The sequence below is a fragment of the Ambystoma mexicanum genome, chromosome 3q, assembly GCF_040938575.1.
Source record: "Ambystoma mexicanum isolate Mex_15411 chromosome 3q, UKY_AmexF1_1, whole genome shotgun sequence".
Classification (NCBI taxonomy): Eukaryota; Metazoa; Chordata; class Amphibia; order Caudata; family Ambystomatidae; genus Ambystoma; species Ambystoma mexicanum.
In genome coordinates, this window is record NC_090926.1 from 1,264,828,564 (window position 1) to 1,264,842,178 (window position 13,615).

A 13,615-nucleotide genomic window follows, 5' to 3' on the forward strand; every position below is an offset into this window, starting at 1 on the left:
AACACCCTACCCAACTGTTGCCCAGCTCCATCCCTGGATCTCTGGCACCCCCGCATCTAGCCCTTTTCTGGCAATTGTCTTTACTCACGGCTCAGCAGGGTGAAGTCGCCCTAATGGCGGCCCTACTACTCTAACTCCTGGGGGTAGGTTGTTTCCGTCTTGCCACTCCAGTTTGCTTCTATGTGAGCGCGCTTAGTGCTACCCAATATTCATTCACATTTTATATTCTAGTCCAACAAGTCCAAATGTCTCTTATTGCAATTTTGAATGATATATGTCCTCGCCCCGCCCTCGTTACCCATGCAACAATCCTTTTTGTTTTCTCCCGAGGCCCCTCCTTCTCCATCTTTGCATCCTACATAATGTGACCCCCTCAATTATCGTGATCCTCGTGATCTTGCTTCTCGCCTTGTTTGGGACAACCATGCATATCCAGCCATGCCGTTGCATCCTCCGGGGTGTCAAAAAAGTATGCCCTACTTTTGTGCAGGACCTTGAGCTTTGCGGGATACAAAAGCATGTACTTGATTCCAGCCGTACGCAATCTCCTCTTGATTGCCACATAGCTATAACGCTGTCTCTGCACCAACATGTTGTAGTCAGGGTATGCTGTGATGGTTGCAGATGCCCTTTCGATCGTTCCACCTTTGCGAAAGTACTCCAGGATCTTCTCTGCTTTTATAGTTCAAGATCTTTGCTATTATCGCCCGACAGGGGGACTCCAGGTCTCCGTTTCCTCATCAGGGCCCTATGCGCCCGTTCGACAGAAAATCCTTGTGAACTTTGTCGGCTCCTATTTCTTGCAGGATCAAATTCTCCACGTAGTCCGTGGGGTCCTGTCCTTCCTCTCCCTCCGGTAGGCCGACCACCCATATATTGTTCTCTCGCTCTACCTTCAGCCTCCTCCACGTGGATCTTGAAGTTGGTGACCTGTTGCTTCAGTATGTGGACTTCCTTTGCGTTGCTTGTGCTGGTTTCCGTGTTGGTTTTCACTGCACTCTCTAGGCCTCTTGTTCTTTCAGCCAGCGCTCTCACATCTTGTTGCAGTAGGTTGACCTCTAGCCCAACCGCATCTATTTTGGTTTCCAAGGCGGTTCTTAGGTCCGCCATCACTGTCCCCCACAAGGCTTTCAACTCCGTAATGGCTGTTAGGATCAAGTGATCCTCTTTTGTCAGGGATATTTCTGCAGGCGCGGCTGCCGAACCCTGTACCAGGGTGGTTGGAGTCTGTTGGGGCTTGGCAAAAAATGGCCATGGTGGGCTGCTTGCTCTTGGTCTTGCCTCCTCCTCACCGACTTTGTGCAGTCCTGCCTTTTCTGTAGCATGCAGGTCCTGCTTCCCCATTCCTCCTTCTCCGTGGCTGTGGCTTGCTGCGGCACCGCCAGATCTATATGTCTCCTGTGCCTTATCCTGGTCCGTTTTCTGGGGGGGTTACACCTCTCGCTTTCGAGGGTAGTCTGTTGCAGCTCACGCGAGTCGTGAGCAGCTCGTGCAATGTGTTGTGGTCCGCTTCTCCTTCCAAGTCTCTACAGGTCCCCCACGCCAAGTGGTCGAGGGAACCCCCTCAGCTATTCGCCCTGTTCGTGGGGCTATTCGGGCCCCTTCTTTATTCGTCTCGTGGCTGGGCCTCTTTGATGCCAGGCGTGCAGTGTAACAGTGTCTCCCACTGGTTCTATATTCCCAGTGCAGTTCTCTCAGCCGCAGTTGCTTCCCTCATCACATTCCACATGCTGCGCTCTCCCTGCAAGCCTTCGTCTGCCGTGGGTCTGCTGGGCCTCGCTCAGCCTCCTTTGTTCTAGTGCGCCGGCCATTTTGTCTGGGGTGTTGCACCGCAGCCACAAACTTTCAGTTGATCTTGCCAATCTTCCTGAAGTTATCAAGGATTCAGCTCTTCATCAAACTTGCCCCACGCCTTTACACATCCAATAGTGTATTTCTGAGCACGATCATGCATTTTTTAGCTTATTTTCACGCAGGATCATATCGGATCGTCGGGAGCATCTCAGAAGACACGTCCTACTCCATGGCCCTATAGACACACCCCCCCATATGTGTATACCTCCTTGTTTGTGTTTTGACTTGTATCTTTTTTTTATACTACTGTTATTTTATTTCTGTAACCTTCGCAACTAAGTTTAAAGCATTCCTGTAACTTTACCTGTGCAAGGTGCCCAGGTACCCAAAGGTCAGGCGCGCCATACAAATAAATAAGCAAACAAACTGACACGGACACCACCGCCCCGTGTAGTGCAAAGGTGTGGATTTTGGGGCCAATGCAATCCCTATCTGGAGTTGGGCAGCTCAGGAGATATAAGGGCTACCGGGCCCTGAAAACCCCTAACAAGTTGAGTGGTCCTAGGTGACAATACCTCTCTAGGGGAAAGCAAGGCTCACCATTGGTGTCACTGTGTAGTGTTGGCTTGTCGCGGTTTTGAGTGGGTCATCCCTGATCTGCTTTCGATCCTCTTATGGAAACGCACAGACTAGGTTCCACAGTGAAGGGACCCTCGCAGATCTTCACTGATGCATCTCTTGCATTGACCCCGGACTCGGTCACAAGACCCTCATCAAACCAGCGGTTGAAATTTGGGCGTCCTGCATGCACATCTCCTGGTGAAGGGCAGCACAGTGGATTTCAGAACCCCAGCAGAGCCTTGTAGATGCCCACGATAATTTCCAGCCATTGGTTCAGCCGGAATAGTTTGCAACAACGGATGTCTGGTTTCAGGCTTTGCAGAGCAAATGCAGCGGTGCATGCTCTAGCGATGGAAAACAGTCAACAAACCTTGAGCAGGACAGGTGACTGGTTGGTCCCACCAGTTTTAGGGAGGAAGGCACCATGCAGAGTTATTCTCTGTTAAGTTGAAGGTAGAGATGGGGAACTTGCTACTTCTTACTGGGCCAGTACTACTCACTGCAGCAGTCCTCGGGTATTGACGGCTAACAAAGGACAGGCCACCTTAAAAGAGTAAGGGGTGCCAAATCGAGTATATAGTCTCCCATAGTACATTATCATGGCTGCAGCAGCAGCAGCAGCCTTGGGTGAAGCACCCAAAAATGAGATTAACAAAATATCGACTGCCAACAGCCTGTTCCGAGGATGCCTGGAAAGTAGCAAAACGGGTACTTTAGGGGACTCAAAGGATCTCCACAGCAATCCATTGCAGATGGCTTGTGCTGTAATTGGCAAAATGCTACAGTCGCAAAAGGGTAGCTACTCCTGCACTGGGGAGTCAGGGGACTCTTCATTAAACCCAAAACAATATTGCATATAGTGGTTGTGCTACCATAGGAAAGAATGAGCCACAGACTAAGGGGGAGAGGGTCTCCCTTCCACTGGATCCGTGTAAGAAGGCATCCAGTTATCCCGAAACTAAAGTGCATGCAGGAGGTGGGTGAGATTAAAAGGTCTCACTCACCCCTGGACTCAGAAGAAAGTCCCAGAGGCCAGCAGTAGTGCTGGGAGGCTAAGGACAGAAAGGGGAAGATATTCAAAAAGACAATCTATCTAAAGAGAGGCAGATCTGTTACTTCAGCTCAGTCAGCCCATTCTGGACTTGTGCGTGCTTGGTGGGGTTACCTAGGAGAACACATTCAGTCTTTGTAGGGTTTTCAAGAATGCCCTTTTTGGATGAATGACCGTGCTTGATTCAATGGCTTTCGTTGATGCAATTAATCGATGGGACAACTGTGTCATCTGCCTACTGGTGTATCTTCTGTGATCAATCCCAGGGTATTGCCACTGCTTCCATGGGGGAGCCCCTCCCTATGAAACCAGGGAGGAGAGACTGCTACCCGATAGTCCCCCTGGGGGTGGTACTCAGTGGGTGGATCTCATGGGCAGGGAAGCCCTTCATGGGACCAGTGACGGTCGCCTTGGAAGAACGCAGTATTCACTCCCCTCCATTTCTGTCCCCTCTTTCCTCTCACCACACTCTGTCCTGACACCCATCTATGTATCTCTGTAGAGTAGAGGACTGCATTCATACATATCCTATTGGGAGGAGGAAGAGTGAGACTTACCCAGGTGCAGTGCATACAATCACTGATGGGGAGATAAAAGTAGTCTATTAGATGCAGTCTCTGCGATTAAAAAGCGAGGCAGTTTCTGCGGTTAAAAAGCAAGTAAGTACTGTGTATCTTGTCAATTCAGCCCTGGATGAACGAGGAACCACACGCTGGTTCCGTGCCGAGAGACCCGGGGAGACGAGAACAAGATGCCGTCTAGGAGGGACGAGTGTCTCCAGTAGCTCCATGGAGCAAAGGCCTGTCTGGTAATGGGGAAAGCGGAATCCCGACCGGCGAAGCCAAAGCAAGGAGAAATCACGCAGAGAGAGCCTACCGTTGCGCAGCTGCCGGGAGCAGGACGCCAAGTGCTGAAGCAGTACAGAGACCCGTGCTCTACTCCCAGGACAGACCGGAGACCACAATCGCATTCCGCCAAGGTAGGAAAAGGTTGGGCCGCTGGTGGGACACAGAGGGCAGCAAATAGGTTAAAGTTAAAGAGACATATACCAATATCCTGAGAAGCAGAAAGGGATACGAAAGAACTGTCAAAACTGAAACACTTTACAAACTGGAACAGTACCTGGCAGGAGAGTACACAGATCTGTTCAATTGGACATTGAGGCAGGAGCAGAGGGCCTGCAAAAGCAGCAGACCGGGATCTGGGACCCATATGAAGTTGTTTGAGTCCTGCAAAAGCAACACAAAGGGGACAAGGACCCACACATGTCCAAACAAGCACACAGTCAAGGGGCTAAGGCCCAGAACAAGTCTGGAAAATCCAGAGATAATATAAAGGGGTCTGGGACCCACACAAAAGAGAAACAAGCTACAAAACAAGTCGGGAAAGCAAGCCCAGAGGGAACTGGGACCCACGTAAGAGAGAGAGCTGTGTAAGAAGCTCAAACAGGGGGTCGAGGACCCATTGCCAAAAGAAGTTTTCTGGAATTCTAAGATGTACAGTCCAGTCTGGCAGGATAGTGAACCAGACTGGATGCCACATTTGCACTGGAGAAAGAGCAGGGGGGGAAGAGTGTCTACCCCTCTGACCCTCCAGGATACTTTGAAACTGTGTTCTTATGAAACCAAGATCGGTTCCATGTAATAATGTCGCCACAAAAATCTCGCCATGCAAAATTATTGCCGAAAAATTGCCGTTTTTTGTGGCAACATTATTGCATGGAATTTTTTTTTGGGCCCCTGTACCCATATACATGGTCACCCAAATAATATCACCACAACATTTTCCCGGCGATATTATTTACGGCGACCATATATATGGCAATATTATTACCTGATACCACCAAGATCTACAGTCAATTCTGGCAGGATAGTGAACCAGACTCGATACTATGTTTGTGAACCAGAGAAAAGAATAGGGGAAGAGTTCACCCCCCCTGATACTTGGGAACTGTGTTTTTATATATGTTTTGGAAGGGCATTTAAGATCAAGAACTGTTAGTTGAAGAATCACTCCTTGTGTTTTCTCATCAGGAACTGAACATTTGAGTCTGTATCCAGAACGCAAGGAGCCTCGTTCTGGATCAAGAAAATACCCTGTTTTTCTTTAGTTTTAGTCTAGAGTGTAAGGGACGGAAATGGGTTTGGATGCAGGTCGGTGGACACTTTACTGGACATCCTGACAGTCCTTAATATTTTTGTTGAGCTAGGGCAACTCCTCATAGAAAAAGGGTAAGATAGGTTTTTCCTTTTCTTTTACTTTTGTAAATAAGTCTTTGCCAATAAATATGCCACCACCTTGACAGACTCGTACTTCTGCACCCTTACACTTCATTTTCAGTAGTGGCAAGGAATTTCTCGAGGCTCCGTGTAGGAATCCTATACTAGTTGGGTTGTCAAACGTATTGACTAAGGAGCAGCAGTAATGTGCCCACCGTCCACACAGCCCCCTCCATGCGAACAAACTTCATGAAGAACAGTATAAAATGCGCTGCTCTGCGTGTTCATCAGAGTGTGATTTAATGTGTGTTTAGCGTCCGCCTGTGAGTAGAGTCTCACTCTTGTTGGATGACTCCCGATTTTATTCTACCCTCCTTCCTGCAAACCCTACCACAGCTCACATCTTTCCTTTGCACCCACTCCAGGTGTCCTGCCCAATGGCTATAACCCACCTAGGCTGCTCTGCTGGGACCAGCTATGCACTGATCAGCCCATTATGGACGTACAGGATCTCGAGGATTACAATGTGGACTTTGTGGTGGATCATTTCCTAAAAGTGGCAGCGTTGCAGGTGAGTATTGAGGGAGGGAAGTTCACAGGCTGAGGGTCACCTAACTTCTTCCAGTTTATGGAACAATAGTATCTGGGTCTATTGTATAACGTATTGGGTTTTCTTTAGACACAGGAAGGTTGCATGTCTTCTATAAAATGTATCACTTCATTAATTTTGTATTTATGTGAGAACTATGGATAAGGGGCACTGCCTCTACAGAAGGCTACGATGGACCTTCCTGTATTGCATACGTGCCCATCGGGGTCATTGTGTCAGTAAGAATTTCCTATCGTGCCTCAATTGTGCACATGAACGGAGCAGGCAAATGTTAAAATGTAGAACTGACTTTCAAACTAAATCTAAAGGATTTAAAAGAACCATAAGGAACCATATTTAATAGCTACTGTCCCCCGTACACAACACCAGTTATATGCATTAAACACTTATATCGAAAGCCCTCACCCATTAATGTTGGTGTTGTAGTAATAATATTGCCCATACCCCACCCACTTTCACTGCACCAGTCAATCAGTGAAAGCAAAGTGGGTGTTGTGATTGTGGGCAGTGTGCTTTGAACGAAACCTACTCCGTTTGTTCAATATTCATCTCTTTTTCTTGCGACAAAGCTGGTATTTTCTTCCAGAAGCACGAGGTTGGGTACGTTGTAACTTTTTTATTTCTTGCTTTTCCTTCTTCCTGCTCTGCAGTCCCAGCATTACCGGAGCGATCACATCGTCATGACGATGGGCTCAGACTTTCAGTACGAGAATGCCAATTTATGGTACAGCAATCTGGACCTGCTAATCAAATATGTCAACGAACAGGTGAAGTGTTGCATGCATTGCTAGATCGGGACACTGGGGGAAGAGGGAGTTTTTCTTTCTTACCCTTTGTGTCACGTGTTTAAAGGGCACACCTGGTCATACGTGGTGTGGGGATCAAGCTAGACTTACTCAAGGTTTAACATCCTATATGTCATTCACATTTTGAAAGCTGCTCTGCTCATTTGAGAATTGGTGTCTCTTGCCTGGAATGGTTAGGAAGCTGCCAATGAAGAGGATGGATAGTGAAGCTAGTATCGGGCGTCTTATCAGTTTTGAACGGTGCTGACTCCTGCAGAATGGGAAAGGGAGACTGGGAAGGATGAGATGCGAACTTTGTGCCCGAGCCACAACAGCAATACACCATTGGCACCAGAGTATGCAACAAGTTCTGGTCAGATTCCTGTACAAAATGCACACCCTAATACATCTAGGTCTTGTGTGTCAGATGGCCTCAAGAACACCTAAACTATTGGAGACTGTTTCAAGGGATTGTACATAAATGATTGAGAAGGGGTACACTATAGCCCTCTCTCTCGCTCACCCTCCTCTCCCTTAGGCAGTTTCCTCCCTAGACCAGCCAGCCCTAGACCCCAAGATGGACACTATCTCTCCCTCTCCCTTTGGACTTCCTAGGTGGATGCTAACCTGGTTCCACACAATTTGTAATGTTACAATGAAGTGCCTTCCAGACACTGGGGTCTCACTCTGTCTTCCTGGCATCCTCTTGTATTCCTCACCTGTTTGTCCTTCCTCTCCCATCTTTCTACTATATTTCTGTCCCTTCCTGTTAAGACGGATTTCTGAACTCTGTCCTGGCGGCGCAGAAGTTCAGAAGGCCAACCTAATTCCTTGGAACAGGGTAACCTCTGGACAAGCCAGACCAATCAGGGTAGCGATCGCGGCGGTCAAGACTAGGTCTCAAGAGGGGTGAGGGTGACTGAAAGCCCGCAATGAGCACACAAAGCAAGGACACTTACAAATTACTCCAAACAGGTGTTATATTAAAAATATATACATATTTATTCCAAGGCCTTTGCAACAATGACCGTAGCGAGAAATCGCGATAAAACTCTAGTAAACCAACACATACCAAACCAATACAATATATATACAAATACAACCGAGTCTAAAGCGTTAGATGCATGAAATGTGTAGTCCACCTAGAAGTGGAGGAAAACGGGCAGTGCGAAATAATGATTAGACCCAGTCCGCCTTCAGAGGCACCTAACTAAAAGGAAGTACAAGCCCTGCGAAGAGTGGAGCCTTGTGCTCAAAAGTACCTGCACACGCTGGTGCCAACGGGCAAAAAGGGGAGTCTCTTCGAGGGAATCGAGCAGTTCAGTTTGGTGCACAAATGAAGAAGAACACAGTTCCGCGACTCAAGCGCAGCCTCCACTGTGGGCAGAAGCAGAGCACGAGTACGGAAAGGCGTGCTGTTTGACACAGCGGGGAAAAGCTATGGGCTCCTGCAGGAGGGCGACCAGTTCCTAGCTATGCTACTCAGCGGTCCCCGATGGAAGCAGAGCCAGGCTTCTCCGCGTCAGTTTCAGCGCTGGGAGGTTCAGGGGAGCAGGGGACGTCTCGTCGTCGTGTAGATTCTGCAGCAGCAGAGTTGAGTTAAAGATGTCCCAAACGAAGTGAACCCGCACAGTTTGTTACCACAGCAGGGCAACGGAGCGGCCGTGTGTATCTCAGCCAAATGTACACTACTCACTTCAGACCTGGCAATGCCAATTGTACGAATCGTGTGAGAGTGACAAGGACTCGAAATACAACACAACCTGGCGGCGGTTACAGAGCAAGACTCCTGGGTAGGCTGGTCAGTCTGCTGGATGGCCCAGAGACACTTCCGAAGGATTACGTGCAGGAGATGGTGAAGATGCCGAGAATAGCTGTCCCCGCTATTCCAAGGGTCGAAGTACCAGTACAGGCCTTCTGGTTCGATCAGAGGTAGAAAGGGTTTCACAAGGCGACAGCAGTGCAGAGGAGCAGTCCTTCAGCGGGTCACTAGCGATTCCTCGGTTCAGCCTCGTGGTTGCAGGATACTTGGCTCCTGTATTCCTTTGTTCGTGAGAACTCAGGAGATCGACATGGTAGTGGCGTTTCCAGCCCCCTCTTATCCACGGTTCCCTTCGCGCCAAAACGGAGGGGACCCAGTGGGAGATCTGCTCATCACTCACACCATACGTGGACCTATCACGGACCACAGTGGTCCCAGGCATTCACACCACCCTAGACTCTCTGGCACCCAGGATGTGTATTGGGACCAGTCATCCCAGCCCACATCCTGGAGGCACACACAAGGCCTGTAGAAGCCCGCGAAAGCATCAGTTTTTCGCGGGAAAGTACATGCCCAAATAAGGCCCCGGGTCGGCTCGACCTGGGGAAGGTGAAGGGGGCAAGACGGTCAGCGGACAGGACAAAGGAGCCTCGTGGTCTGGCCATTTTAGGAGCCAGGCCACCATTTTGGGCTAAGCGCGAGAAACGCGCTTAAAACGCCAAAAGGAGCTCAAAAACACAAACGATCGCTGCCACCATTCCCGTCCGTGATTCACTTGCACCGATCATTTACAATCCGAAAAGAGTATCTAGGGCCTGTAGAAGGCTAGAGACCCAAGAGAGCAGTAACGTAGCTTACAGTGCCCTCTTGTGTCATGTTGCACGAAAGCTGCAACATGATAAAGAAACTACCGAAAACAGGGTTTTCCGGTACTGACTGTCTTAAGGGCATGACGGTTTCCCCGTAAGAATGGAGCGAAAGCCCAGAGGAGTGCGGCAGAAGGCTGCACTTCTCTGGCAAAGTCTAGATCATGGTGAAAACAACAGCAAAAAGTTTAGGGGTTGCCACATGGAAGGAACATTACCCACAATTAAGAAATCTTTCCTAACACTTCCTCCCCCCTCCTCTTTCTCTCTCTTTCTCTCTCTTTCTCTCTCTTTCTCTCTCTATCTCTCTCTATCTCTCTCTATCTCTCTCTCTGTCACTCTGATGGCACTACTCTTCCCCTCTCCAGGCTCCATCTCCACCGTCCTACTTCTGCTTGGTCTTTTGGTACTCCTACTCCTCCCTTGAACTCACTCCGAACAAATCCCCTACCCTAGTTCCCATATCCCTTTTTATCCACCGCTTTTTGCCTTCCATTGGTTCTCTCCATCAGCTGTAACTCCGGGCCAACCCCTGCGTTCCTTCTCCCGAGGGGCTGAGTTAAAGGTATACAAGCACATGTGCTATAAGCCCCACCCCCTTTTTGTATATGGGTCCTCTAGGGTTTGGTAATGGTGTATGTCTGCTGGCATTTGGTAATGGCAGCTCGCTAAAGATGTAGTCCATTCTATTCAGGACTACAGAGTCTGGATTGCTGGTTTGATGTGTAGATTGCTCTGTGGTCTTGCAGTACATCGATGGATCTCTCCTGTTTGCTTGCTCTTTCCTTCACTGCCATGCATTCTGGGTAATGCAGTCCTATGGCACAAGAAGAAAAATGCTAGCCAGCATTTTGCACAATGGGTAAAGGGAAAGTATGGTAGCTATGGAAGAGCAGTCACTTCATCACTCCAGGGAGGAAGGCTTGCAGTGATGTGTAATTATCTCTCACACGCACCATACAGTCCACTAAGTCCTTTAGCTTAACCTACTGTACATAGAAAAAGCAGTAATGATCAGCTAAGACCAACCCACTCCTAAACTACATCTGATGCCCTCCAACCGGCGGTAGCACAACACATGGCTGGGGAGGGGGTTGCACACACAGGCAATTCCAGAGAGTAAAAAACCTTCCATACAGAACACAGCACTTACTCGCCCTATAATGCATAGTAACATGAATGAAACAAATACACACCATACACTAAATATTGCACCTACAGGGAGGACATGGGTAAATGCTTCAGAATAGAAAAAGGTAGGGCACAATTGGACTGATCACACCAGCCCCATAAGGCCATATTACATGCCATATTACATGCCTGGAAAAAATGCACATTAATAACTGGAAGTTATACATTGTAACAAGTTTTAATATTGTAAATGATCCCAGGGTCTTATCCTTAACAAGGGGAGCCTTTCTGTCTGGAAGTGCTGATACCGGCCGGCAGCATTATACTGCTTCGTGACCAGAGCCAGATGATTTGAGGAGTTTTTCACACAGTTGTGGTGCTGCATGCAATTTGGGCATATTAATTTATTGATTTACTTGACTGGGGCATGCGTGAATTCAATTTGCTATTTGCGGAGGTGCCACACGTGACTGGGATATGGTACCTATCCACCGGGGCACTCATGTTGTAACAGTGTTCAGTTCAGGCACGTGTTAGTTATGAGATGAACAGAGACTCTGTGTTGTGACCTGCGCATGTTTTCCCAAGGAGCTAGCTACGGTCTTTTTTTAAGATCGATTTGTTTGACCAGATATTTTTGTGGTATGGAGTGCAAACATACATAGGGTTGTGGTTTTTGACAATTGGGGCACTCTAATTATTATGGGGTACCTTGGTGAATGTTATGGTATTCCACGCGTGGCAAGTACACCCTGCATCTGGTCCCAGCATGTATTACCATTGTGTTTTTGATTAGGACATGTGGTGTTGGTGAATGGAACGTTGCCATTGGCAATAGGATTTCAACTGTTTATGATACTTGTGCCATTGCTTGGTTCCATGCCCCTGTAGGAAACTTGGGGACTTTTTTAACCATTTAAGAAGCAAATATGATTCTTTGTGTAACCTTGATGCTGGCGGAGCAATAATACAGATGCCAAGTATGGTATTCTCCCGAATTTTCTTTTTGAGAAAATACATATTAAGGGGGCTTTTGGGAAAGGTGACTAAAGACCCTAGTAGTTAAAGCCTTTGTGTGGCGTGTGCGTTTTTGTGTTGCAGTGTTGGCTTTGGCCATTTGAGGCTGTAACGTATTATCTAAAGTTCTACTATGGAGGTCTGGAAATGAATTCCCACATATTGGGCATGTGCAGCGAGCAGGTACCCTTCATCAAATGTGTGTTTTACCTTTTTTTTTATTTTTTTATTTTTAAGCAAGCACTGACCTGATTTCATTCAATTAGTGGCTTAATCGTGGTCTGCTTAAATCAATTAAATGTGTTTTTATTTTGTTTTTTAGTATTTGGGATACTGTGACTTGGTTTTAATGCTGTGGAGACTAGCATACACACGTATCAAAAATGTCCAAGTGCTCAGTGGATGGCCCCTGATGAATGTCCTACTTGTTATGTTATATATGTTTATATCGCGCCGGTAGCCCACAGGCATCGGGGCGCTGAAAACACAAAACAATACTGGACATACATTTGGACAATCCTGCGGCGTCCAGACAAAGTCTGTTTCCTGAAATGAGTGCGATCACTTGAAAAAAAATGTTTTCAGACTTTTGCTAAAATTATGATAGTTCTCTTCCAACCGCAAAGTGGACGGTAGTTTATTCCACTGTTGCGCGGGAAATGCTGAAAAGGATCTGCCCAGTCCTGCCTTACGATGTATCTTCGCACATTAAGCAGTCCTTTATCCGCCGAGCGTAACTGTCTTAAGGGAGTGTATTTTACAAATTGGTTTTAGAAAAAATGGGGGACATCTCCAAAGAGGCACCTATGAATAATAGTCATTGACTTAAATATCACTCTGTCTTCAACTCTGGGCCAATGAAAGGATTTTCGTCACGTTGTGATGGGGACAGAAACATTTTGGGATGACTTTTTATGTACCCTAATTGGGCCATTGCGGATTTGGTCTTTTGTCCAGTTGTGGTGAATGTTAATTGGTAATGTGTGTTTCGGATTATGTGCATTGTGTTTTTTTGTGTGGTTGTATGCGGGTTTTCTTTATACATCTTTTACATTTTATATTGTAAATATTTTTGGCTTAAAGTCCAATGGTCATTTTATGAGTATGCTATCAGATCAATTTTTTTCTGGATTTAGCATTTTGAAAATTGGTCACTAGTATTTTTGTTGAATGTTTTCTCTTCTTTTCTTCATGCACTGTAACAGAACATTTTCCACTGGCGGGTGTAATGCTAACATTTTAAAAATGTAATTAAAAATCAGGGGTTTATGGTAATATTCTAGCCCTTCACCTAAAACTCCATGGACCTAAGGGGCACCCTGGAAGAATGTCCAAATGCAGGTGACCTTTGCCCTTCAAAATCGCTGTCAAGATTCCGGCAGGTTGCATAGTTAATGAGACAGTCAGTAGGCCCAGCCGCGATTATAGGGAAAAGAGAGACCAGTCTCCGTTCTACCCAAGAGGTGCGGAGAAGTCAGGACTGGCACCAACAGACTCTAGAGGAGCCCCTCTTGAAGAGATCAAATGGCAGGTTTGAGACCCGGCAGCCCCAGGAAGACTAGCAGCAAAAATGGGTTCAACCCAATGCAAGTGAATAGCAAAACACAGTAGGGGGACCTACAGAAACTCCCAACCATGGACCATACGAATGCACAGGGGGAAGTATCTTGAATAACGTGCTTGCCCAGGGCCCAGAGGGAAGTGATCGCTCCCAAAAACAAAGCTCTAGAATGGCAAAACCACCTGGTGAGTAAAATGT

The 13,615-nt window shown here is 47.3% G+C and overlaps 1 protein-coding gene across 1 annotated transcript in view; it reads left to right on the forward strand.

The window, feature by feature from the left end:
• Window positions 1-13,615, forward strand: part of LOC138447859 (lysosomal alpha-mannosidase-like) — a 564,797-nt gene that overhangs the window by 106,462 nt on the left and 444,720 nt on the right. The window contains exons 6-7 of the mRNA XM_069604298.1: window positions 6,111-6,256; window positions 6,946-7,062. Coding sequence (XP_069460399.1) covers window positions 6,111-6,256; window positions 6,946-7,062 — 263 coding nt within the window. The remainder of the gene's footprint in view (window positions 1-6,110; window positions 6,257-6,945; window positions 7,063-13,615) is intronic.